Raw genomic sequence first — 27264 nt, 5'->3', positions numbered from 1 at the left:
CTAGGGTGAGATTGAGATTGGGTATTTGTTATTTGGGTTGATTTTGTGTTTCAATCTAGAATTTGTGGTTGCAAACATGAATTCAAGCTTAGTGGGTCTAATTCTTCTTGAGAAAGAGAGTCATATGACCCTAAAAGTTGACCTAACACGGAATTGGGATGGACCCATGAGAATGGTAGTCCCAATTAACGGGTTAAACCTCGAAAGAGTAACTACCCTACTTGAGCCTTAGTTGCCCGGTCTAATTGGCCTACCTAATTGGTCTCGAGAGAGTCAATTGGGCAAAATCGTTCTCTCTACCGAGAGGTGTGAGAATGAGTGCAATTGTGCAACGGCTATAGCAATAAATCCAGATTTATCAATCTCCCCTTAGTAGCTTCTACCCGTTAGCTAGCCACCTAGGTAGTGTCACGACTCTAGTGCCTTTTTCCTATATTAAGCACAACTTAGCAATATTTTTCTAGCATAATTTAGTTTAAATCATTGGTTTTACAATAGTAGTTTTAAATATAAAAACCCCCAAAAATGTTAGGAGTGCAATTAGAAGTACAAACGCAATTCTAGGCTAAACAGGCAATACAACTCCATTCCAAGCTCCCTGTGGAAATTCGATCCCGAACCACTATTCGGGTAAAAGCTGTTGCTACCCGCTCTTCCTACCATTGTGTAGTGTTGAGACGGCAGCGATCAGCAGCCAATACCGCATCTGCATCAGACATTTCAACAGACTGACGTGATTGTGGATATGAAGAAAATGAGGCTTTAGCTGGCCTAAGGAACCTATTTCTGGATGATGAAAACATGGACTGCAATGCAATAGTTGAGGAGGAGGAGGAAGACCTTACAATTCAGATCGTGGGAAAATGAGTTGTTCTCAAGAACTGGACTGCTGCACCGTCCCGGGCCCGTCGAGTTCCTGGGTAGCCTGGCAATTAGCATGATCTATTTTTAAAAGCAATTTTAAGCATTTAAGGCATTTTCAGTATTTCGTTTTGGACATATTTTATTTTGAAATAATTGCTCGAGTCATCGAGCCGTACTTGTTTTAATGTTTCAAGATTTATTTAATGCATTGCTATTTTAGTATTTATTATTATCCTTTGCATTTTCTCTCTACAACATTATTATTACTTATCCTGATGGACCGATGACTGTGACATGTAATGAGACAATGCAACATAAGGATAGTGATTCAGAGGAAATAGAAGAAGAAGATATAATCCCTGAAGAAATTGTCAGAGAAGTCGAGAATTTTGAGAATAAGCCTAAGTCCAACCTAGACAAAACTGAGATAGTCAACTTGGGGGGATTCCGAAACAGTCAAAGAAACCCGCATAAGCATTCACTTGTCACCATTAGAGAAAGAAGAGTACACCCGTTTCCTGAAAGAATATGAAGACATTTTTGCATGGTCGTACGATGATATGACCGGGTTGAGCACATCCATAGTGGCTCATAAGCTACCCACCAATCCAATGTGTCCGCCGGTAAAGCAAAAGCTCAGAAAGTTCAAGACAGATATGCGTCTGAAAATCAAAGAGGAAGTTACCAAGCAGATCAAAGCTAAGGCTCTGAGAGTGGTTGAATATCCGACTTGGTTGGCCAACATTGTGCCGGTTCCAAAGAAGGATGGGAAAGTCAGGGTGTGTGTCAACTATCGGGACCTAAATAGAGCAAGTCCTAAAGATGATTTCCCACTACCAAACATACACATATTGATTGACAATTGTGCCAAGCATGAACTCCAATCCTTTGTAGATTGCTTCGCGGGTTATCACCAGATCTGGATGGATGAAGAAGATGCCGAGAAAACAGCCTTCATCACACCATGGGGAGTGTATTGCTACAAAATGATGTCGTTTGGTCTAAAGAATGCTCGGGACACTTATATGAGGGCCATGACAACTATTTTCCATGACATGATACACAAAGAGATAGAAGTATATGTGGATGACGTCATCATCAAATCCAAGAAGGGTACAAATCACATAGCATATTTAAGGAAATTCTTTGATCGTCTTCGAAGGTATGAATCCCGCAAAATGTGCCTTCGGGGTCTCCGCCGAAAAGTTGTTAGGATTCATCGTCAGCCGCCGAGGAATTGAGCTAGATCCGTCAAAGGTCAAGGCTATTCAGGATTTGCTGCCACCAAAGAACAAGAAAAACATAATGAGTTTCTTGGGGCGACTCAATTAAATCAGCCGCTTCATAGCACAATCAACTGTAATATGTGAGCCGATTTTCAAAATGCTGAAGAAGGATGCCGCAACCAGTTGAACCGAAGACTGCCAAAAAGCTTTTGACAAAATCAAAGAATATTTTCCACACCACCAGTCCTGGTCCCGCCAGAACCTGGGAGACCTCTGCTACTTTATTTGTCCGCACTAGATGGGGCTTTCGGTTGTGTCTTGGGACAACACGACGAGACAGGAAGGAAAGAGTAGGCTATATACTATCTGAGTAAGAAGTTCACACCCTATGAAGCACGGTATTCTTTGCTGGAACGCACCTGCTGCTCCCTGACGTGGATAGCTCAAAAATTGAGGCACTAATTCTGTGCCTACATTACATATCTCATATCAAGGATGGATCCTTTGAAATACATTTACCAGAAACCCATGCCTACAGGGAAACTAGCAAAATGGCAGATACTGTTAAGTGAATTTGATATTGTCTATGTAACTCGAAAGGCGGTCAAGGGACAGGCATTAGCAGATTATCTTGCAAAAAATCCTGTAGGAAGAGAATACGGACCACTGAAAACGTATTTTCCCGATGAAGAAGTATCATTTGTAGGAGAAGATATCACCGAAACTAACGACGGTCGGAACATGTTCTTTGACGGAGCTGCAAATTTCAAAGGAGTGGGTATTGGGGCCGTTTTGGTGTCAAAAACCGGTCAACATTACCCGGTTTCCGCAAAACTCAGATTTTCGTGCACCAATAATATGGCGAAATATGAGGCTTGCATATTGGGACTCAATTTGGCCATCGATATGAATATCCAGGAGTTGATGGTAATTGGTGATTCAGATCTGCTAGTACATCAGGTGCAAGGAGAATGGGCTACAAAGAATACTAAAATATTACCATATCTATATCATGTGCAAGAGTTGATGAAGAGGTTCACGAAGATAGAGTTCAGACATGTCCCGAGAATCCAGAATGAGTTCGCAGATGCATTGGCCACTTTGTCCTCCATGATACAACATCTGAATAAGAATTTCATCGATCCTATTCCGGTAAGGATCCATAATCAGCCAGCTTATTGTGCTCATGTTGAAGAAGAAACAGACAGAAATCCATGGTTTCACGATATCAAGGAGTATTTAGCAAAAGGAGAATATCCGGAGCATGCAAATCATACTCAAAAACGCACACTCCGGAGATTGTCCAGTCATTTCTTCCAAAGTGGAGGAATTGTGTATAGAAGGACTCCAGACCTAGGGTTATTACGGTGTGTTGACGCCAAAGAAGCTTCCAAACTACTCGAAGAGATACACGCTAGAACCTGCGGACCACATATGAATGGTTTCGTCCTAGCCAAGAAAATACTTAGAGCAGGATATTTTTGGATGACTATGGAAACAGACTGCATCTGGTATGTCCAGAAATGTCACTAGTGCCAAATACACGCAGATATGATACGGGTACCTCCAAATGTACTTAATGAAACAAGTGCACCTTGGCCTTTTGCCGCTTGGGGAATGGATGTCATTGGCCCGATCGAGCCTGCCGCTTCAAAGTCCAAACGGACACAGGTTCATTCTAGTGGCCATAGATTACTTCACAAAATGGGTTGAAGCTACATCTTACAAAGCTGTGACCAAGAAAGTCGTCGCAGATTTCGTCCGAGATTGTATCATTTGTCGATTCGGGGTTCCAGAATCCATCATCACTGACAACGCCGCCAATCTCAATAGTGACCTAATGAAAACTATGTGCGAGACCTTCAAAATCAAGCACAAGAATTCCACAGCATACCGGCCCCAAATGAATGGAGCCGTGGAGGCCGCCAACAAGAACATTAAGAAGATACTAAGGAAAATGTTAGAAAATCACAAGCAATGGCACGAAAAGTTACCATTTGCCTTATTGGGATACCGTACCACCATCTGCACATCAACCGGGGCAACTCCTTATTTGCTGGTCTACAGTGCTGAAGCCGTCATTCCTGCCGAGATAGAAATTCTTTGAGAATCATACAGGAAGCCGAACTCAGCGATGCAGAGTGGGTAAGAAGTCGCTATGAACAATTAGCTCTCATTGACGGGAAAAGAATGAATGCAGTATGTCATGGTCAACTTTATCAGAACAGAATGTTCAGAGCTTTCAACAAGAGGGTCAAACCTAGACAGTTCGCACCGGGGCAGTTGGTGCTGAAACGGATCTTCCCACATCAAGATGAAGCCAAAGGAAAGTTCTCACCCTACATGGTCCACAGAGTACTAACAGGAGGAGCACTCATACTTGCAGAAATGGACGGAGAAGTTTGGCCAAAGCCTATCAATTCGGACGTAGTCAAGAGATATTATGTTTAAGCTGTTTGCATTTATTCGATATGATGTAACTGAACTACGCTTGACCTGATTCCCATTTAAGAGGGGATATGTAGGCAGCTGTGTGGGTCCGGTCATAATTCAATAAAAATTTCATTTTTCCCACTACCAAAAAGGGCAGAATTTTGAGGAGGACCACCTAAAATTCCGGAGCAAGTCCAGCCGATGTCATCATATGCAGAACAGTCAGAAAACCAGCTAAGTAACTGGGCAAAATTTTGGAGGACCCTCAAAATTCTATTGCAAGGAAGTCGCAATGTCTCTAGAAGTGTCGCGGTTATTGGTTCATCTAATTTATTTGATATTGCACATTACTGTGTTTTTAATAACTATGCATGCATATTTTTCGAAAAACTTTACTTTATAAACAGCCAGATGCTACCCATGGTAACTTGAGCAGGATCACGACACAGAACAAAGCAAAGCAAAGCAAGCAGGCAAAGGCACGAACCAACCTTCCCCACAAAACTCACAATTTTTCTTTGGATGCAGGAACAAGGAATATTCGCAAATACGTACACACATCAAAATCACTATCTTCATAATGACAAAGTTGCCAAACGCAAACATATCTCCAGCTAAGAAATACTCTGCTATCACTCATTACCTTCTTTGCATGAGGTTAAGCATTGTCTCCATCCTGCATGAGGCTAAGCCCTGCCTCCTCAATTGCATAAGGCTAAGCTCTGCCTTCCCATTGCATGAGACTAAGAATTGTCTCCATACCTTGCATGAGGCTAAGCCCTGCCTCCTCAATTGCATAAGGCTAAGCTCTGCCTTCCCCATTGCATGAGACTAAGCATTGCCTCCATACCTTGCATGAGCCCCAACCAATACACCAGCCCAATAATACCTGAGCCCCAACCAAATAACCCAGCCCAACCAACCAATTAACCCGACCCAGAACCCCGACTAATCATGGCCGTTGATCTCTGAGATCAACGGCCCATATTATTCCTACCCTTTTAATTATACCCAAACCCCTAACCCTAATTTATTCCCTCCAAACCGGCTGCCTCTCTATTCTCTCCCCCCCCTGAAGAACCCTAACCCTCCGCCTCTCTCAACCTCTCCAAATACGGCCCTAAAATGGAAAAATCATTAATTTACTTGCCTTATTGATCTCCTCTCACTACTGGTTACTCGTTTGTGGTGTTACCTAGTTGCTTGCCTAACATGGCAAGCAAATCTCATCAAAATCGAACCAAATCGGTTCAAATCCTTGATTTCTCTTATTATTCATTCTATGTTCATCATGTATCCTTTATAAGTACGAATATTTTCTATATCTGTTGATAATTGTTACCTACCCTAAATTAGGGTTTTCAGATCCCTTTTAATCGAGCCAAAACGGGTTCGACTCTCTGATTTTAAGTAATATTCCGTCTATGTTCGTCCTATTCTGTGTGGTGTTTGCTATTATTCTGCCGATTTTACACTTTCCCCAAAATTAGGGTTCGAGACTTTACCCTTTCCCTTACTGATTCTGAATGCATGTAATGAATCTTTCCCTTTCTCGTGTTTGATTGATGATTTTCCTTATTTGGATGTTAATTTCTACCACTTCCCCCATTCCCTTTAGAGAGACTTTCAGAATTCAATATAGCTTCACTAAATTTAAAGCTTTACTCTAATTTGCATCTATATTCTACATTTGGCCGGCTGGAAGCCAAGGCCATTTAGTTCTGGGATCTTGTTACTCAGAATATTGTGGACTTTTGTTATTTTGTGCATCTTCGCTTAACTGGTGAGTCACTTGGCTTCTGCAATTTCATTCTTACATGTCTATGATTTGCATTTGTTCTTACTTTTGAATCTATGGTTCAATACGCTTCTAAGTTATATTAGGTATTGTTCTATCAACTTTACATGTTTTAGCCTCTTTAACACTTAACCGCTCCTAATGCTACCAGTTCTAAAGTTATATATTCCTAGCCTGGTTAATCTGGACATTCTTGAGGTTTATTCAGTTAGCGTGTTAAACTCTTGAATGCTCATGAATATGTTTACTCACTTGTCCTGAATCCCTGCAGTGGATGCCTCACATTTGTGTTAGCCTGTGTTAAGACCTTCATTCTTAGTCATAATTTACCTCCCTGCTATTGTGTCATTCAACACGACCACTCGACTCCATACCCCCTTCTAGTGTTTGCTTGTGATTTGGAACAGTTGTCTCATCATGTATGAATCAGTACTTTGAGATGTTAGGCTAAATCTTTGATACGAACTGGATCATTTTTTGTTAATTAGACCACTATAACAATGTTTGAATGCCTATGCCTGCTGCTTGACATGATCTTACCTTCTATTCTGAGTAATAGTTTGTATATGTGTCTTAATTTGTGATTGTAATCTCACCCCTTTGCTGACCTGATACCCTACTCTTTCTATGATTGTTTGACTCATCACAATGCTGTCCTGTTTCCTTCGTAATAATACTAGGTTGTGTACTTGGCATGATTCAACCATATTTTAACATGTCTTGCATCTGTATATAACAACCTCGATCAATCCTGCAAACATGTTCTTTCTCAACTTTTCTTTTAGCATGTGACTGCTTCTGTGCTAAGAGTTGAACCTGTTTCTCAGTTCACATTAAGCTTGTTATTTTTAGTTCTGTGATTTAATCAACTGTCTGCCTGGTTTGCTCAATTTGGTTGTGTCTGTTTAAACCCTTCAATTCCTATTTTCTCAATTTTGGTCCTTTCTTTCACCTGTCACCTAAGTTCTTTGAATCCCATTCTTAGCCTGCTGAAAGCCAAGGCTCCTTAGGTTCTGTCCTTTGACCTCCCTAGTGTGAGCACTGCTCAGGGTTCATCTGAGACCCTTGTGAACTCTGACACACTAGGGCTTGGTTCCTAGTTTCTCCTTTCAGTTGTCCTTGTTAACCTCCCTAGTGTGAGCACTTCCATGGGTTCTTGAAGCCCTTGTGAACTCTGACACACTAGGATCTTGGTTCTATATGCTCAACTCTGTTTTAAGACCACTGGGGGAATCCCTCAAGTCCTGGCTGCCTTATGTCCATGAACATGTAATTTTGGGGGCTGTTGTGAACTGTGAATGAAGGCCTGGCCTGGCCAGGTGTACCTTTGAGCCTGTTGTAGGCTCCCTATAGCTATACTACTTTGTAATTTATTCTATTCATTCTGGGTTTGTAATAATTCTTGTAATAACATTTGGGGTATTAGTGAAATTGGGGAAGGGGCTTTTATCTTATACTTGCACTAAAATGGGTAGAAATCCTGCCTATAGGTCCATTACTTAGTTAAAATATGCTATTATGTTCAAACATGTCCAGCTATCATGTGTTAGAAATCATGCCTATAGGTATTTTATCTTTGCTCAAAACGTGTTACTTTCAGTTATTGTAGAAATCTTGCCTATAGGTATATTGTTATGCTTAGAATGTTCCATTATTATATGTTAGCCATCCTGCCGATGTGTTCTACTCCTGTTTGTTAGAAATCATGCCTATAGGATCTAAAAATCAGTTTTAATTATAGAAATCATGCCTATAAGATCTAAAACCAGTTTCAATTCTAGAACTCATGCCTATAGGGTCTGAATCAGTTTAATCAATTGTCCCACTCGTTTCTTTAAGAGTCTTCAACGCTGTGCTAATTATCATCACTAGAAACCATGCTTATAGGACTCAATTAACCAATTCTGAACATAATCCTTTGATTACCACTATTAGTTACTGCATAAAAATGCTAGATATCATGCCTATAGGTTTAATCTCTTATACCTGTAATCAGTAGGCAATCATGTAGGTTTCTGAGATTGTAAACTGCCCGCTCATTAAATCCAGAATCACATAGAGATCCTGCCTATAGGTTTCTGGAACTTCAACTTGTTAAAATCTGCAACTGTCTTTGTTAATCAGGTTTTGCGTGCATTTGTTGTCTAAGTGCGGAGGCCAACTTGAGACCTTATTTGCTTATAAGTGAAAGTTCAAAATATTTTGTATGTCGCCTAGTATTTTTTCATTTTGAGAAGCCTAAGTTAAAGTCTAGAACCACCCTGAGATAGAGGTCCAAATACCTCCTAGACCATAGGCATGGGGCGGGTAGTGCACGCGTAGGGAACGACTTAGAATTGATTAGTGCGCTTTAGGTAAACAACTTAAAGACGGTAATCGGGTAGCAGGAGATGATAGTTTGTGCCCGCTGAATAATATGAGTAACACCCCACCTTGAGGGAGTTACGAAGTATTATTTATGTTGCACGGGGTGATCCTTTAGGCTAAAAAACTTAGGACCCCCCCCCCCCATCTTTGTTTTAAAATCAATCATTTTATTTATTTGTCCTTCCACTTAGACTAACTCATATAATTCAAGTTCAGCTGGGACCCACCGTTGTGGACCTCGAGGAGTGCCTAACACCCTCTCCTCAAGGTAATTTGAGCCCTTACCCAATCTTTGGTGACGCAACTAGTTAATCCACAGTTATCTGCAAATAGGTGCCCTTACGCACCTTAATCCGTTTGGTAGCGACTCTCTCTTTTAAAACCTTTCCTTAAAAGAGTTGTCAATGTCGAAACCCGATTTCGCAAGAAAAAGGGCACGACAGCAACAACTGCGCCTTACAAATGATCAAAAGCGGGCCCCCAAGAAAGAGATGAAAACAAACAACAAAAACTAAGTACAAAAACTGCAAAAATCTTTTCACTCGGCATCATCTCCACCGTCGTTCTCCCTAGCATCGTCGTCATCAGAAAGAAGCACATCTCCAATCTCAGCACCCTCACCGACCTCCGGTGTCGCAGGGTCATAACCACAGGCAAGACGAGCCTCACGTGCCTTCGCCCGAGCATCTTCAAAAGAGGCCTCAGGAACACTCCCCGCTCCCAGAAACCCTTGTATATGTCTTGTTGGGCCTCAGCATGGACCCATAGCTCATACAGACGGCGGGGAACAGTAGCAGAGGCAGATTTTTGAGGGGAAGCCTGAGCCAATAACTGCACCTTCTCGGCCTCAAGAGCCGCAACTCGGTCTCCCAGGCTCGAGGCATCCCGCTCGAGTTCACCAATCTACTCCTCGAGCCGCGTCTCCCTCAGTGTGGCCATCGCCCTCTCAGATTCCTGCTCAGACTTGAGGATGCGGTTGTGTCCTCTAGCGCCGCCGCCCTCGCCAAAGACGACATTCGAGCCCCCTCGGCTCTCTCCAATTCGGCCACCTTCTTTTCTAGCTCGGCCACCTTCTCGTCCATTCTGCACTCAGATCGGCGACTCTGGTAGTATTTTGCTCAAGCTCGGCTTGTAAAGACATCACCTTCGTCTGAAGGCCCTCGCACTCTGCGGCAACCCCTTTGCCCACCTCGAGCTCCTCGTCTTTGGCGTGAAGTAGCTCCTCAAGCTCGCTGCATCTGCGGATAGAACGCATCAGTTCCTCATCTCTTTTCTCCAATTCCTCCCTGACGGATTGGGTACCAGCGCCGGCCCTGAGCTGCTCGTGCATCTCACGGCACCTGTTGCGATACCGCCGATACTTCTTGGCCATTTTTAGAAAAACCTCGGCCCTTGTCTCGGCCCTACGAGCACTCTCGATCTCCAGCATGTAAGTCTGAAAAAAAGAGGGTAGAAATCAGCGAAGGCAAAATAGCACAAAACAAAGAAAAATGTCAAAAGGAAGCCCACCCTCAAGGCCATCCCGGCCACGCCACGTGACAAAGCGGAATCATTGAGCTCCCGAAGAGACTCGCTTTCAGCGCGGAACATAGAAGGTCGAATTGAGGCACCAACTCCACCGTGTTCTCCAACAGGTTAAAATCCGATGGAATTTCGAGAATGCGAGAAGGGCCCTCCGCCCTTACGTCGACCCTAGTAAAGCCCTCCTCAAACATCCTCATGTCCTCGGGATCAATGTCAGAATCGGACTCATAGTCATCCAACACGACGCCCTTCAATCTCTCACTGGCCGAAGATGGGATGCGACTCGGTCGAGACGATAATGGGCCGCTCGAATCGTAGCGGCAGCCTCGGAACCCCGTCCTTCCGCCACGGTAGCCTTTTGAAAGCTTGCAACGGGCATCGCCTCCTCACCCAGGCTTTCACCACCGCCAGCTTCGGGCACCGTCAAAACAAGGTCACCACTCAAGGGCGTCTCAGCTAAAAAAGCCCCTTCCAAAACTATCATTCGCCTCTTCGACGGGGCCTCACCGCTACCAACGCGAGAAGGTTCGCCCATTGCACGGACTGCGGAGACTGGAGTCTCCGACCGAGGAGCGACCTCCAAGAGCATGATCTCGGCCGCAAGTGCATTTCGCCGAGCGACCAAATTCTGTACATCCTCCTCCGTAGTGGCTCTTGATGCAGGCTGGGCGGAGGGAGCCGGTTGACGGAATGCAAGCACAGGAGCCCTCGCCCTTCTCACTCCTCTCCGATCTGCTAACGAGAAGAGATTCGGTCAAACAAAGATAAGGTTAAAGAAACTACGGAGCAAAGAACGAAGCAAGACCACAGCGAGCCAACTCACCAACAAGAGGCTTGCACCCAAACTTCTCATGGACAGGTGCCCATTCACGAATCCCCATCGTGTGGGGGAGAATTGCGTTCACCCACTCGCGGATATCAGCAACTAGCGGGGGAGGTAATCTCTCGGCTACAAAAGCAAAAGCAAACCCTCAATGAGATCAATAAAGGGAGACGACTGGCGACCATCTTAAGAAAAATTGCATAAAGTAAATAGTAAGAAAGACTTACGAGCGAAATTCCATGTCTCAGGAAACCCCGACGGATTCGACACGACGCTGTTCGGACGTAGAAGTAGCTCTCCCAAAAGCGGCGATTCGCCTTATCGTCCATCTTCACCACCAAGCTCTTGGCTCCTCGGTGGCGCATGTGAATCATCGTACCCCTAAGAAAATGGGGGGCGAAGAGGTGAAGCAGGTGTCGAAGAGAAATCCCTCGGTCGGCCAGGTCCGCGTACTTGATAAGCATAAGAAAAAGCTTGTACGCATACGGAGAGATTTGAGCCGGACACACCTCATAGAAGCGGCAGAAATCCACCACCAAGGAAGGTAGGGGAAGCGTGTACCCGATGACAAAGGGATACACATAAAAAGCGCAGTAGCCCTGGCGGTGAATATGCACTATGTCCCGAGCTGCCGGAACCAGTTCAATTTGATCAGGGATCCCCCATTTGGCTTTGAACGCCGTGAGCGCCGCATCATCCATCGTAGAAAAGACGGGTTCCGGCTCATCTCCGACAGGGTTGTTAAAGTCAGTCCTCGCCTTCCCAGGGCAGGGAACCACCTCATCTACCGTCGGGAAACCCTCGTCTTCCGCCATCTCCACTCCCCCTTCGAGCAGGGGTACGTCATTTTCCGGCACCGGAGCACCAACGGTTCTATTAGAGTGGGAAGAGGCACTAGCCATCTTTTCTTTGATCAAAGAAAACGAAAATGGTAAAGGAAAAAGACAATGATCACAGCGAATCCTAACAGAAGCAGAAATATGAGAAACCAAAGGAGAAGAAGAAGATTTGAAAAGTTCTTCCTTAAGCAATTGGAAAGCGTAACATTCGAATGAGAGGCTCCCCCTATTTATAGGGATATAAATACCCTGAGCGGTAAAACCAAGGGCCGCCAGTTAGAAAATGGAAAGGGCACGGGAAACGATGCAATGCATAGAAAACGTGTGCCATAATGATGCATGAGGAATATTGATGACATTCTGAATTGACCTGACGGTCTGACGTAGCTCTCGAAACGTCACATCGCTACCTCGCCATGAGGTGCTCGCCCCTCACAAAAAGCGTTCAGATTTCTCCCAATTTTCGGATCGACAGAGTCCGCCCATCGAGCTCGCCAAGAGGCGACACCAACGGGCGGAGGGACTAACTGTATGGGTCAAAATCTGACCATACGCAGATTAGCGCTAAAAGGAATGGCAAGAGGTCAACTAAGTCGTGGTCGTATCTACAAGGCGTAATAACGATGAGTATCTCGACCGCTGCCAAGATCGAACATCAGAAAGCTTGTACGGCAATGTATATGTCGTGATACTTAAGGGGAGCGACGTAAAGTACAATAAAGGGATTGGGATATTCTGGCTAAGGACCATTGGACAAAAGGGAATACTGATAATATATATAGAAGGTAAGAGGACAGAAAAAAGGGCTCCCTCCTTCAAGAAAAAGAGACAAAAGAACCAGAGAGGATCTCGAAGGAAAAACGAGTGAAGGTCTAGATCTTGGTTACAGATCTTTGTAATCATCATTGTCAAATCAATAAAGATAGATCCCGTAGCTGTCAATAGCGTTCTTTCTATTTCTTCTTTGTTCCTACATTACGGAACAGTATCTCAAGAATGTAATCCTATCATTTATGTTTGATATTTTTTATAATCTTAAAAAGGTTATAAGCTTGATTCCATTTCTGTTTTCATATATAACGTGCTTTGATCTAGAGTTACTTATCCTTGGCTAGGATTCACCCTCTATTTTCTCATTAATTAGTTTAACAAAAAGCTTAGCACTTTTTGGTCAAACAAGTGTCACGACCCAAAATCTATTAAAGGTCGTGATGGCGTCGGACATGGCTGTCAGGCAAGCCAACATTAAATAGTTAATTAAATCCTCCTTTTAATATTTTTGATGATTTCCTTCAATTTAACTAGTAACAGATGAGCTTTACGGAGAAATAAAAATGTTTTCAAATTCAATATTGAATATTCCATAATCATCCCAGAACCCGGTGTCACAAGTGCATGAGTAATTACTAGGATTTAAAATACAATACAATAACTGTCTAGAATACAAATTTGGACAGAAAGAAAATACCAGTACTCTGAGGGAGACTCTGCTTGCTGCGGATCGTCTCATAAGATGCAGCTCACCTAAGTCCCCGTATCACCCACGCCACTACGCCCCAAAGGCCATTGAACACACATGTGCCTATACAACAAAATGTACAACAAGTGTAGTATGAGTACGAAAATAACGCGTACCCAGTAAGTATCCCGTCTAACCTCGAAGAAGTAATGACGAGAGGCCGACTCCGATACTTGCTAGTGGTCCAACGATAGGATAATATGAAATTCTAATTAAGCATGATTTATAGAGATAACAACAAAACTCAGAACAAGAAAATAGCTGAACAATTGTTTCATCAATATTAAAGAACCCCAAAACATTTCCTTCATTTAAAACAAATGATCTCTCAACAATGAATTTATACAAATTATAAAAAAAAGGGTTTCCAGTTATATTATCACACATAATTTCCACCGAGGACGTTCGGCCCCATCCAACATAAATATAAACTGTGCACTGCCGAGGGTCGAACGGCGCGAACCATAGATGCATCTATTTCCCCGCTCGCGAATCATACATGCGACGCGGTCCCCGCTCGCGAATCATACATGCGACGCTATCAAATATAAATTTAAGAAATTACGCCGCTCGCGAATCATACATGCGATGCGGTCAAATATAAATTTAACATTTAAGTCATATCTTTCTTAATTCTTTTCAAAATAATGGAAATTCATCTTGAAACTTTTTGAGTAAATTACCCCGCTCGCGAAACATGCATGCGACACGGTTACCCATAGATTTCTTAAGCTATTATAATATTCATCAATTCTTTTCAAAATTACGAAGTTCAAATGGAACCTTTTAAATCTTAATTCTTCAAATTTCAATTCTTTCGAGACAATTATCACTCAACCTAAATCTTGCTTCTTCTCGAGGCAAACAATAAATATAAATCGACAGTAATATCAACAAGGCATGATGTAAGCCTACAACTACCCGGACATAGGCATAGCTAGTAGCTACGTACGAACTTTCGTCACCTCGTGCGTACGTAGCCCCCACAAATAGAAGCACATAATAATTTAGTTCACCTATGGGGTAAATTCCCTCTTACAAGGTTAGAAAGGAGACTTACCTTGCTCCGAAGTTCCATAACCGGCTCCAACACCACTCTAACACCTCAAACCGATGCTCAGCGCTCTAGAACTAGCCAAACAATGTATAAACCAATAAGAATATACTCTAATACTCATAACAATTCAAATTACAACAAATTCACAACTCCGCTCGGAAAGTCGATAAAATCACTCTCGAGCTCACGTGCTCGGATTCCATAATTTTTCAAAGATAAACATTATCCATAACCTTACGAACTCAAATATATAATTTATTCTCAATTCCATATGAGTTAATTTCAATGCTTCAAATTATAGACTTCCAAGTCTAAAATTTGACCAAGCAGGCAGCGTTTTCCTTTGGAAATAAGTTAGCAATAAGATATCTGGTTGACTAATCTTTCTTCCTCCCCACATTCATTTATTCCCAAATCAAACAACATAAAGGTAAAAAATTTATGATTCAACATCATCTTCATCACCATTTTTTGCACTTCTCTCAACAAAAAAAAAGAAAAATAATTTCAAAAATATTAAACATTATTCCCATGCCCAACTTTGAAAAGTGAGTTAGCCAGCTAATCCTGCTACTACCTGTATTACTACTTTAAGTCATTTCCATTTTGTGTCCTCTCTCAAGATCCAAAAAACATCCACTTTTATGTTCTGTATGTAATTCACAGTCTTTTTGCTCTACAAATAAGAAGTTTGTTTGTTGTACTTGTGTACAGTAGAAAGTTTGTAACTTTTTGGTGATGGGTTCGAAGCCGTGGCTACATCCGGCTCCAACCTATCGTATTTTGGAGACGTTTTGGGACACAGATGATGATGCCCCAGGTCCACGTTGTGGTCATACTCTTACTGCTGTAGCCGCTACCAAAACTCATGGTCCAAGACTCATCCTCTTTGGTGGCGCCACTGCTATTGAGGGTGGCAGTGGTGCTGCCCCTGGCATACGTAAAATTCTTCTCTTTTACTTTGTGACCCTTTTGTCTATAGATTGAAACTTTACTGTTTCTTGGACTGATACTTTGCTTAATTGGGTGTTAATCTTGATTTTAGGGCTGGGTGGTGTAACCAATTGTGTTCATTCCATATGATGTTTTTGTGTAAAGATTGAAACTTTACTGTTTTTTGGACTGATACTTAGCTTAATTGGGTGTTAATCTTGATTTTTAGGGCTGGCTGGTGTAACCAATTGTGTTCATTCATATGATGTTCTTACCAGAAAATGGACCAGGTGTGTTTTCTCTGCTTCTCTAATTATTCTAGGATCTGCAGAGCTAAGTGTGCTGAAGGGGGTTCAATTGAATCCCATTCGTCGAAAAATTACGCTGAGAAAATCGGGTAAAAACAAACATTTTTTTGGGTATATATGTGAATTGTTGAATCGCCTTTATAGTTAAGTGTATTCACTTTCTATGCAAGTTTGTATTTTTGAATCCCCTTGTTAAAAGTTCTGGCTCTGCTACAACGTCATTCTTTTGTGTGGCGGGGTTTAACGGAAGTTTGGAAATTAAATGATGATAGTTTCTTTATGGTGGTGATATTATCTCATGCTGTTTGAATTAACCAGAGTTAGACCTGCTGGTGAGCCACCTTCACCAAGGGCTGCACATGCGGCTGCAGCTGTTGGAACTATGGTTGTATTTCAGGTGATCAGAAAGCTAAATTAAAGTCTTATCATTTTTATTGTTGGTACTAAAATGATTATTAGAAACAATAACTACTACTCCATATCTCTTGCTGTTTTGTTACTAGGGTGGGATAGGACCGGCAGGGCATTCAACTGATGATCTTTATGTGCTTGACATGACTAATGACAAATTCAAGTGGCACAGGTTAGCTTCTGGATATGCAGTTGAATTTCATCTCCTTTTATTAGTTATTGTACAGCAAAAGAAAAGATAGAACTTAATTCTGTAATTTAGTCCCTGACTAATTACCTCGTTTGTTTCTAGAGTTGTTGTTCAAGGTCAGGGTCCTGGACCGCGGTATGGCCACGTAATGGACTTGGTTGCACAAAGATATCTGGTAACTGTCAGTGGCAATGATGGTGAGCAGAATATTCCTATGAATTACTGATCGAGCGGATGTTTTTTTCTTATTACCTTATCAGAAGATAGAGTTTGCGTTCTTTTGACTTTCAACATAATTCACCGCAGGCTATATTTGCTATGACTATGAGCAGATGAGATATACTACCTATCTTCGCTCCCCCCCCCCACCCCCCACACACACACACACGCACCACAACGCACCACAAGTTTGGTCAACCAAAAGTTGGAATCATAGAGAAGCACTCTAGAGAATTAGGGTTTTAGGACGAGTCGAAGTAGGAAAAAACATATATGCACTGGCTAGTTTAGCCGCTCTCCCCTCCATAGAAGAAGAATGAAGATGTAAGAGCGAAAGATAAAATGCTGATTATATAGAACATTTATCAGACCAGCAATGTTATGCCAGAGTGAACATTGGCTTCTTAGGCCCAATATAGTCATAAGATGAATGTCCTAGAAATGCAAATGTTAAGATTGATGCGAAGTAATACAAGATTGGGCAAGATTAGAAATAATCAAGTCTAACAGATGGTACAAGTGGCAACCATGAAGATGTTAGAGCCTACATTGGTTGAGGACATTAACTGTTGTCCTCCTAATAGTATTGGATAATCCTCACTTCATGAGCTATTCTTAGGATGGAGTTAGGCCTCAAGGTTCATTTTCTTAACATTGTATGAAGGGTAAAACCCATCCCTATTCTTGGTCTATCAAAATGTTGGGGCTCCTATTTTATGGTGTCCTTGCTCCTAATGTCTAATCTTAAGGGGGGGGGGGGGGGTTGAATCCTGCATTAGTTGTGGGTATGGATTGTTTTCTCCTTATATGAATTTGGATGATCCTCACCTCATTAGCTAACTTTTTCATAGAGCAATAGCTAGCTTTTTGGGGTTAACTTAGACCCAAAGTGTGTTTTCTTAACATAAGATAAAATAAAGAGAAGATTGCATTGAATAGTTTAGCCATGACTTACATAGACCTCCATATGCTCCAGTCCATATGAAATGCGAGCTAAAAAGGAGATGAGGTATGAGTAAAATCATAAGTAGAGTTGTGTCAAAAGACTTAAAATCTCTAGGAACCAATGCATATTTAGCAAAGATCAGAACACAATGGAAACAAAGTAGGAGCCTGATGCAAATAAAGGATTTGTATAGGTGATACCAACTAGTTGGGATTATACTGATCGTCCATGTGGAGATAATTGTGAGTTTTAGAGAACCTCTCTTTGCCTTGAGCAAAATAATTTAGTCTTCGAATGAAATGGACCTAAATAGAGCAGAATTAGTTTAGACATTCATATAGTTGACCATAATTGATTTGGGATTGAGGCGTAGTTCATTGATAGATTGTGTACTGACGGACTATGTAGTCTTAAATAGAATTTACATATTTGAAATTACATTATGGATAGTTATGTCTTGATCTAGCTTAGTTTTCCACAATTTTACTTCAATGGTGTCATAGCTTGATCTGACCACATTTATTTCTACTAAAACTCAGTAACAGTGTGATGTATCCATAACAATGTAATTTTGAAGAATAGCAGCATATGTTTAGGCATACCTTAGGAGCAGAAAAGAGACAGCAAAAAGAAATATGCAGTGGTAGCATTACTTTATCGTCTCACAGTCGAAGGATAAACTGTTAAAATTTTAGCTTTATAAAACCCTGTAACGTGACTGATAAAAGATGATTGGAAGACCTCTTTTCCTGAGCTGTCCTAGACAAACATCCATTGTTTAGGATCAAGTTGACTTGGTTGAATAATGCACGTCATAACTCATTCTGCAGCTTGCCCTTCAGATGGATTAAGAGTTCTATGCTGAACATATATATGCTGCATGAAATTTCCTTCTCAAAAGATACATATGCTGCATGAAGTTTATAGTTCTCTGTTACTTATCCCTCCTTGTATGTATTCTCTATGTTTAATTTTCACTTATTTCCAGGGAAAAGAGTTCTGTCTGATGCTTGGGCCTTAGATACTGCTCAGAAACCTTATGTATGGCAGAGGCTCAATCCCGAAGGCGATAAACCGTCAGCTAGAATGTGAGTCTCCATGTTTAATCTCAGTTCCAAGTATTCTTGGTAACTTTAGAGGGTCTTCCTGGTTGATTTTTCTTGATGTTATTATTTTTGTTAAATGTACTATCATTAGATAGTCCAATTCATGAATTTCAGACAAATAGATCTTCCATATCCATTTGGAATACTACCCTATACAACAACAACAACGACCCAGTAAAATCCCACTAGTGGGGTCTGGTGAGGGTAGTGTGTACGCTTACCTTACCCCTACCCCGAGGGAGTAGAGAGGTTGTTTCCGAAAGACCCTCGGTGCCAGAAGACGAAAAGAGACGATATCAGTACCACCAACAGATACCATAGGAATAATAACACCATCATAGAAAACAGCAAATAGATGAAAAGCAAAAGCGATAGCCAGTAAATAGACCTGACGCTATGAAAAACGAAAGAGTAGTGAGAACACAACATTAACCATTAGCAGTCTAAGACAAAAATCCTATCAGACTAGCCTCACATAGGTACAAAATAGAAATAGACTCAACTACCTCCTAACCTACAACCCTAATACTCGACCTCCACAACTTTCTATCAAGGGCCATGTCCTGGGAAATCTGAAGTCATGCCATGTCCTACCTGATCAGCTCTCTCCAATACTTCTTAGGCCGCCCTCTACCTCTTCTCGTGCCTTCCAAAGTCAGCCACTCACACCTCCTTACCGGAGCATCTAGGCTTCTCCTCTGTACGTGCCTCGCTTCCCGCATCTTGTCGTCAATGGGAGCCACGCCCACGATCTCCCGAATATCATCATTCCTAATCTTATCCATCGTAGTGTGCCCGCACATCCACCTCAACATCCTCATTTCTGCGACTTTCATCTTCTGGATATGTGAGTTCTTAATTGGCCAACACTCAGCCCCATACAACATGGCCGGTCTAACCACTTTATAAAACTTACCTTTGAGTATCGTTGGCACTCTCTTGTCACACTGGACTCCGGATGCTAACCTCCACTTCATCCACCCCACCCTGATATGGTGTCTGCTATCCTCGTCGATCTGGATAACCGACCCAAGGTACTTGAAACTGCCTCTACTTGGAATACTACCCTATGTTCATGCCAAAAAGCTATTCTGGGTTGACTATAGAAGCGTTTCTCAGAAACTAGGTGATAAATGATAGACGGGAGTAAACCCGATGTTCAGGATCCTTTAATTCTGAGCAAGGGCTTGAGTCGCTTGACCCATTTAGGACTGTCTCCTCTTTAATCTCTCTGGTCAGATCACCCATGTGTCTTCTATTCATACTTCGTCACTGTCATTGGGCATAAAATGCTACTTTGCAATTTATGGTGTTCTTTCAAATCTTTTTATTTTATTGCAGAAGCACATATCCAATTTTTATATATCTCCTCCCCATATGCTATGAAAATGTGTTTCTGTCCTCGAAACTTTCCATTGAAAACTGTCTGGTGCTGCTATCGTCTCGCAGTTATTATTTACTCTGTCATACCTCTCTGAAGTAGTTGATCAGAAAATATTCTTGACTTGATACCTCCACCAAGATTCTGCTTCTAACATAATTTTCTCCTTCAATCTTACCACAGTAGACTTCTTTTATCTTGCCTTTTCAATCTATGATTGCTTCTCTCTCTCTCTCTGTCGTTCTTTCTCTCGCTCTCTCTTGTTCTTTGTACTTATTATTTGTTCTTGGTAGCCTACATACTCTTTCATGGTTTGGTTTTCTTACTCATACTGGTACTGAAAATTTATGTTCTCTTAGGTATGCAACAGCTAGTGCTCGGACCGATGGCATGTTTTTGCTTTGTGGTGGCAGAGATGCTTCAGGCACGGTAAGTAAGTTGTTTATAAATTCATCATCATTTAGACTGATAAACTCTTCCACTGGCTTGTTTCCTGCTTCAAAATAGCTGAGTTCTTTTTAGCTAATGCTCACAGTTTGTTAGTTTTTTAACGTTATTTGGATATAGTATTTTTAAAATGGCAGTCAATTGTGTTATGTTGTGGCATACACAGGAAAATTGAAGTAGCTGGTTTTAGGTGTTTGTAAGCTTAATCTTCTTGGATATGTAATCATTCTTTCAGCAGTATATTGCTGTTGAAGCAACTAATAGTCCTAAATGAGGATGGCCTCTGATACTGTTGGTTACGACCTGGATAGTCTTTTGATATGTAGCCTTTTGGATGATGTGGTTGCTGATTCCTGGATGTGCTTCCATGTGCAGCCCTTAACAGATGCTTATGGCCTGCTTATGCATAGGAATGGTCAGTGGGAGTGGACTCTTGCACCAGGAGTGGCACCATCACCGAGGTATCAACATGCTGCGGTGAGTACTACTCCCTCTGTTCTATTTTCTGTATGTGTTTGACTTCAGAAATTAAAGAAGATTTTTGACATGTAAGCTAAAATATATGCAAACCACCAAAATTGTCTTTTTAATGAATGGTGGTGAGATTTCTACATGTCTTTTCATCTTTTCTCTCCTTACAAAGGAATGAACTTCTATATCCAGTGAGTCCAAACAAGTCTTATCGTTAAGAGTAAAATGGAGATGCTAAGCTTAAATAAGAGAAACGTGTCATTCTTTTTGGGACAGACTAAAAGGAATGAGTGTCGGGGAGTAATTTTTCTGTAGTTTGGGTCATGTCTATCCTGTTTGCCTCCCACAATCCACACTTTTTCTGTAATTTTTTGAATAACATTTTTGCTGGTAATCAGGTTTTTGTTGGTGCAAGATTGCATGTTACAGGAGGTGTTCTTAGAGGTGGACGTGCAGTAGAAGGTGAAGCAGCTGTTGCAGGTAATGTGGGATTTATTTTTTTGTGCATAATTTGATTCTGTTTATATTGTCAATTGGATGTCATTAAATCTTTTCAATTTTATTGCTTTTAAAAAGTCTTGGACACAGCAGCTGGAGTTTGGCTAGATAGAAATGGACTGGTAACTGCTTCACGTGGTAGCAAGGCCCACACTGAACAAGATCCTTCTTTGGAGCTTATGCGTCGCTGTCGCCATGCAGCTGCATCTGTTGGTGTTCGGATATATATCTATGGTGGTCTTAGAGGAGGTAATGAATGCTGCTGGCAGATGCAGATTTTAGGCTGTTCGAATGATGTCTATCCTTCTCCTTTTAGGAACCACACTCCCAGCTAGTAGAAAAGCTTCAACTGGTTTATCTCTGTACACCTATCTTGCAGGATGCTCGATCTAGTGATAGATGTATTTACATGAGTTAAGCTATGACAAGATTAAGGTTTCTGTAAAGGTCTGTGTCACTAAGCAAAAATCTTCTGTTAGCACTCCATCTTCAAAAGGATTGTCAAATGCTCAGAGTTTATTCACTTTCAGCAACAGATGTGATACAGTTACTTTTTTCTTCTTTTTTGCACTTTTACGTACCCACGAGAAATCAAATTTTAGATGGATTTTACAATCATTGGTACAGCATTAGATAATTATTGAAGAGAATGATGAACAATGATTTGGGAAAGGTTAGCAAAATTTAAGGTCATATGTCCTTTCTGAAGTAATAATAAGCTAGCTAATGAGATCTTTGGTTTTAAATTCATAATATTTTTGTAAGAGTGAGAACAGATTGATGTCGTACCTAAGAGATGATTTTCACATGCATGGATAGTTTATGTTGGTAGAAGTAGCATTTTGTACTCTTTTTTGTCCCAAGTTGTATGACACACTTCGATTTTAGGACATTCGAAAATATTTAAGGTGAATTTACAATAGTAACTTTTTACAAATTTTCAAATTCACAGATACATTTCAGCTTTTTAACCAATGGTCAATATGTCTTCACTATTACACTAACTTATCAACTACTACTTTCATATTTTTCTTCTCTTGTTAATGCTGACTTTCCTTGTAACACTCCGTTCCCCATACTTACTATGTCGCATAAAATGAGATGGAGGGAGTACTTGTTTGCTGTAGGAATATTATTTTTGCAAAAGCAAAACCAATATTCCTACAGCAAACAGTACCCCCTTCATCTCATTTTAGTTTTGCAATGAATGATATTGTGAAAAGGACCTTCATATGGAACAAAAAGAACTTCATAGTAAGGATGGTATATGCTTTTGTTAGTCGCATGCTGATCAAGATACTCTCTGGATCAATTGGTTCTTAAATCAGATTATTTTTGCTGCAGATATGCTTTTGGATGAATGTCTGATTGCAGAAAATTCTCCATTACATTCTGACATCAATTCCCCAGTCTTAACATCTGAGAGAGTCCCAACCATTGGCTCTCCAATGTCAAACAACTCAAATCTATTAACTCCAGATGGAAAACCAGAGACCCACCCATCTGGTGGGTTGAGGTAATATTTCGCTTTTATCTCTAGTTCTTGATATCATTTTTCATTCAGCTCATCCTCATTATTTGAAGCGTTACATTTTAACAGCATGGATAAAGATTCTATGGAAAAATTGACCAAGGATTTTGCTGCTGAAGCTGAGGCTGCTAATGCTGTCTGGCAATTAGCGCAGGCTGCATCTGCCACTCCTGAAGAAACATCCGTCTCAGACGAGAGCTCTCAAGTTCCAGACACCGGTTCTGAGGGTAGCGACAGTGAGTCAGCTGTTCGCCTCCATACTAGAGCTGTATGTACTCTGCTCTTTCGTCTAGTGTTAGTTTATTTTGGCAGGCGGCGAAATCACTTTTCTAATACTGCAGGTTGTAGTTGCAAAAGAAACTGTTGGGAACCTGGGGGGAATGGTGAGGCAATTGTCATTGGATCAATTTGAAAACGAGAGCAGACGAATGCTTCCCTCATATAATGATATTTCAAATCCAACAAAAAAATTCACGCGGCAGAAATCACCTCAGGGATTGCATAAGAAGGTAAGCCCCAGCAAGCTGCAATTTTTTTTTCTCAATCCTTAATGATTTAACAACAGTAATCTCTGTTTGTTATATTCCTTTTGCTGATCTTGACTTGTCGGGATATGTAATCTTCTGTTGCTGTATTGCAGATCATATCCACTTTGCTTAGGCCGCGAAATTGGAAAGCACCTGTTAATAGAAAGTTCTTTCTCGATTCATATGAAGTGGGTGAGCTTTGTTATGCAGCTGAGCAGATCTTCATGCATGAGCCTACAGTTCTTCAATTGAAAGCTCCTGTCAAAGTCTTTGGTGATCTTCATGGACAGTTTGGTGATCTGATGCGGCTATTTGATGAATATGGATTTCCTTCAACAGCTGGAGACATTACGTAAGTCTGGTCAAAGCTTGACCATTAGGTTTTTCATTTGTAGTAGCTTCACTACTCTGCACAATTTCAACATAAGCTTGCGTTTCAGTTTCTAGCATGGTTTCCAAATCTAATTATCTCAACTCTGAACAAATATGAGTAAAGGAAGTAATTATGTTAAATTTGAGATAAGTTGAAAGGAATCTGAAATTTAATTTTTCCAGGAAAGTTTATTCATCGTTATCAAGATCCTTCTGCAGATAATCAGCCATATACAGAAGTAGTGGTAGTAAAATAACTTGGGGGAATAAAATCTTCCATGATCAGAGTGTAAAGAATGTCTCCTAGCACCAGCAGTCAGCGGCAAACTTATAGATGACAACTACCCTTGCCAAAGAAAGATTAGTTTGCTTAGCATATGATAGCTTAAATAATTGGGATAACTCCTCCTTAGCTTAAAGCGTTAGTTAGATTCTGTGGAATAGCTCCTATTTGCCTCTAAACCTGCTCATAAGTTCATGGGTGCACAGCTTCCTAATGCTTTTTTACTACTTAAGTATCCGGACAAGTGTTCGTTCGTTGGCCTTAGGTAGCCTGTTACAGGAATTATTAGTTGGAAGTCTGGATATTGTACTTTTGATATAGTTTTACCACTATTGTTGGTTTGGCCAAACTAAATTGCTAGTAATCCATACTCTCCAGGCCTCAACTTTGGTTCAACATAGGTAGAACAACGGGGGATGTGTGGTAGGCACACATCACAATTTCGAATCCTGGCTGATGAACCAAGTCTGGTATTTAAGAGGTGGTTAAAGGGGTGGGTCCCATTATCCCCGGGAGTTTCAAAGCTGAAAACAACGAATCTCTGGAGTCTTACCACACACAAAAAAAAGTGAATCCCCAGGTTGATTTTGCAAGTTCTTTATCCCTGTCACTAAGTAGAAAATCCAGTGTCTAGATATTTATATTTTGCTGACCAATATGCCGCAGACTGTTAGTGATCCTATTAAATACTACTCCCTCCGTTCCAATTTATGTGAACCTGTTTGACTGGGCACGGAATTTAAGAAAAAAAGAAGACTTTTGGAGTTTGTGGTCCTAAACAAGTCAAAAAGGGATCCAGAGTATTTGTGTGATTATAAAAGCTTTTCATTGAGCGTAGAATTGAAAATTTAAGCTAAATTGGTTCCAAATTTAGAAAGGGGTCATTCTTTTTGGAACGGACAAAAAAGGAAATAGGTTTACATAAACTGGAACGGAGGGAGTATTTCTTGTGCTTGAAAGATCAATGTCTTGATTCCTAAGGTCCGCCATTATTTGCAAGATTATTATTTGCTATAATTTCATCGTCTATAAACTAAGAAGTTTGATGTTTGTCTTTCTGAGGCTCGAAAGTTGTTGTCACTTTGTAACAATCAAAAGAAAATGTTAAACAGTTTTTAAGATTTTTAACAATTAATGAAACATTTACTATTGTACTCAATCTCCCGTTATCAACTTCTCTAGAGTCTGATGACACACTGCTTTGTGTGATTTCAGTTACATTGACTATTTGTTTCTGGGCGATTACGTTGATCGAGGACAGCACAGCTTGGAGACAATCACTTTACTCCTAGCTCTGAAGGTAATCCTTGACTTGTCTAACACGGTACTTTGCCTGTCATGTATTGACATACCTTTATTTAACCAAATCGTTAACTTGTTCTGAATTTCAGATTGAATATCCAGAGAATGTACATTTGATAAGGGGGAATCATGAAGCTGCTGATATAAATGCACTTTTTGGCTTCCGTATTGAATGCATCGAGAGAATGGTAAGTTAGAATGTCGAATATATATCCTTCAAATGTATTGGCCTATTCTGATGTAAGACATCCATGTAGGGAGAGAGTGATGGGATCTGGGCATGGACGCGTTTCAATCAACTTTTTAACTATCTTCCATTGGCTGCCCTCATCGAAAAGAAAATCATCTGCATGCATGGTGGGATAGGGAGGTCAATTAATTCAGTTGAGCAGATAGAGAAGATAGAGAGGCCTATAACAATGGATGCTGGTTCGATAGTCCTAATGGATTTGCTATGGTATGTAGCTTTTTCGAAACCGTCTGGCAAGCAATTCAGGGAAAGATTTTTATGTCATTGATTTTATTTGCAGGTCTGATCCCACAGAAAATGACAGTGTAGAAGGATTAAGACCTAATGCCAGAGGGCCTGGTCTTGTAACATTTGGGGTATGTCACGCTTTTTTTTAATTGAGTTCACCATTCAACTAGAAAATTGATAGTAAAAGTTTCAGACAGCCTGCGATAAGATAAATCATCTTAAGTGTTAAATTTCTTATTCTGTATTTTTCATCTTGTATGGTCTTCACTGAAAAAATTTCTTTCTTCTTTTAAACGCACTTTTTATTTTTGTTATTCGTGATTTGATCCACCATATTACGGATTAACAAAGGATGCACATGTCTACTATCATATGGGACCTTATATTTTTCATGTCAAGTTTCATATGCAAACTACAATGTGGTCTTACAACAATTGTGGCTTTCACGACTTTGCAGCCTGATCGTGTTACTGACTTCTGCAAGAAAAACAAACTACAGCTGATTATAAGAGCACATGAGTGTGTTATGGATGGATTTGAAAGATTTGCCCAGGGGCAGCTGATCACTCTTTTTTCTGCCACCAACTATTGTGGTATGCATTAAATACTAAAGTTTTTTCTCTCCCGTGTATTACAGTACGCGTTCTAACCAAGAAAGTACATTCAGGAACCGCCAACAATGCTGGTGCTATATTAGTAGTAGGCAGAGGGTTGGTTATTGTTCCAAAGTTGATCCATCCTTTGCCTCCTCCTCTTCAATCCCCTGAAACATCTCCAGAACGAGTAATGGAGGACACTTGGATGCAGGTACTAATATTACTTTATTTTTTCCTATTTGAGCATACATTTTATTTTACAATCGTCATATTGTTTCCCACTGAGATGTACTAATAGATGTTCTTTGTCTTTAGGAACTCAACATTCAAAGACCGCCTACTCCTACTAGGGGTCGTCCACAACCAGATCATGACCGGAGCTCACTTGCCTATATTTGATGCCCAGTCGTCTATTTTGGATATTTCATTTTGCTCTATTGTGGAGTCACAAATTCCGTTGTGATGCGTTCATATATTGCTTGAAAATTCAGCACAGATCGACCATGTAACTATCTCCGTACAGTCTACAGAAGCCCTGTTGTATTCTACAGATACTAGTCAGTAAGGCATCCAACATGTAACATAGCTGGAGAGGTAGAGGATTAGCTGTTAAAAGAGTGAAAAATTGATATAGATTAGTATTAATGAAGTTTAAACAGGGTTATTTATAGAAAAGGGAGTATTGTTAGCAGAGTGCTAGGTGCAATGTAAAAAGCTACGGATATTTTTTTTCTCAACCTAATTATCAGTGTGGCTTCCCTGTAAAATATTATTTCGCTAAGTCGATGTGTAGTCCCGGGGCTGGGGGGGGGGGG

At 40.9% G+C, this 27264-nt stretch overlaps 1 protein-coding gene across 2 annotated transcripts; it reads left to right on the top strand.

Moving 5' to 3' along the window:
- The first annotated feature begins 14775 nt into the window (after positions 1-14775).
- LOC109207134 (serine/threonine-protein phosphatase BSL1) lies at positions 14776-27230 on the top strand. Of its 2 annotated transcripts, XM_019370018.1 has the most exons (22): positions 14776-14880; positions 15165-15390; positions 15613-15673; positions 16010-16088; positions 16195-16274; positions 16395-16489; positions 18446-18545; positions 20304-20373; positions 20767-20868; positions 21261-21342; positions 21439-21609; positions 22705-22876; positions 22961-23159; positions 23233-23400; positions 23532-23770; positions 25289-25373; positions 25465-25563; positions 25633-25832; positions 25906-25981; positions 26311-26446; positions 26521-26660; positions 26765-27230. In XM_019370018.1, the coding sequence occupies exons 2-22, from the start codon at positions 15189-15191 to the stop codon at positions 26846-26848; spliced, it is 2640 nt and encodes an 879-aa protein (XP_019225563.1). In that variant the 5' UTR covers positions 14776-14880; positions 15165-15188; the 3' UTR covers positions 26849-27230. The 2 variants fall into 2 exon arrangements, with proteins under 2 accessions (XP_019225563.1, XP_019225562.1); XM_019370017.1 differs by lacking the exon at positions 14776-14880 and having other exon boundaries at positions 14902-15390.
- The last annotated feature ends 34 nt before the right edge of the window (positions 27231-27264 follow it).

This window comes from Nicotiana attenuata, unplaced genomic scaffold, assembly GCF_001879085.1.
Source record: "Nicotiana attenuata strain UT unplaced genomic scaffold, NIATTr2, whole genome shotgun sequence".
Taxonomy (NCBI): domain Eukaryota; kingdom Viridiplantae; phylum Streptophyta; class Magnoliopsida; order Solanales; family Solanaceae; genus Nicotiana; species Nicotiana attenuata.
Note: the sequence above shows the minus strand (reverse complement) of the source record. Positions and strands in the feature narration are given on the sequence as shown.

Bases quoted from the DNA above. Each gene is read 5' to 3' on its own strand.
- LOC109207134 (XM_019370018.1), top strand. From the start codon at position 15,189: ATGGGTTCGAAGCCGTGGCTACATCCGGCTCCAACCTATCGTATTTTG. The intron at 15,391-15,612 runs GTAAAATTCTTC...CTTGATTTTTAG, and splicing joins TGGTGCTGCCCCTGGCATAC to GGCTGGCTGGTGTAACCAAT. The intron at 18,546-20,303 runs GTGAGTCTCCAT...ATGTTCTCTTAG, and splicing joins GATAAACCGTCAGCTAGAAT to GTATGCAACAGCTAGTGCTC.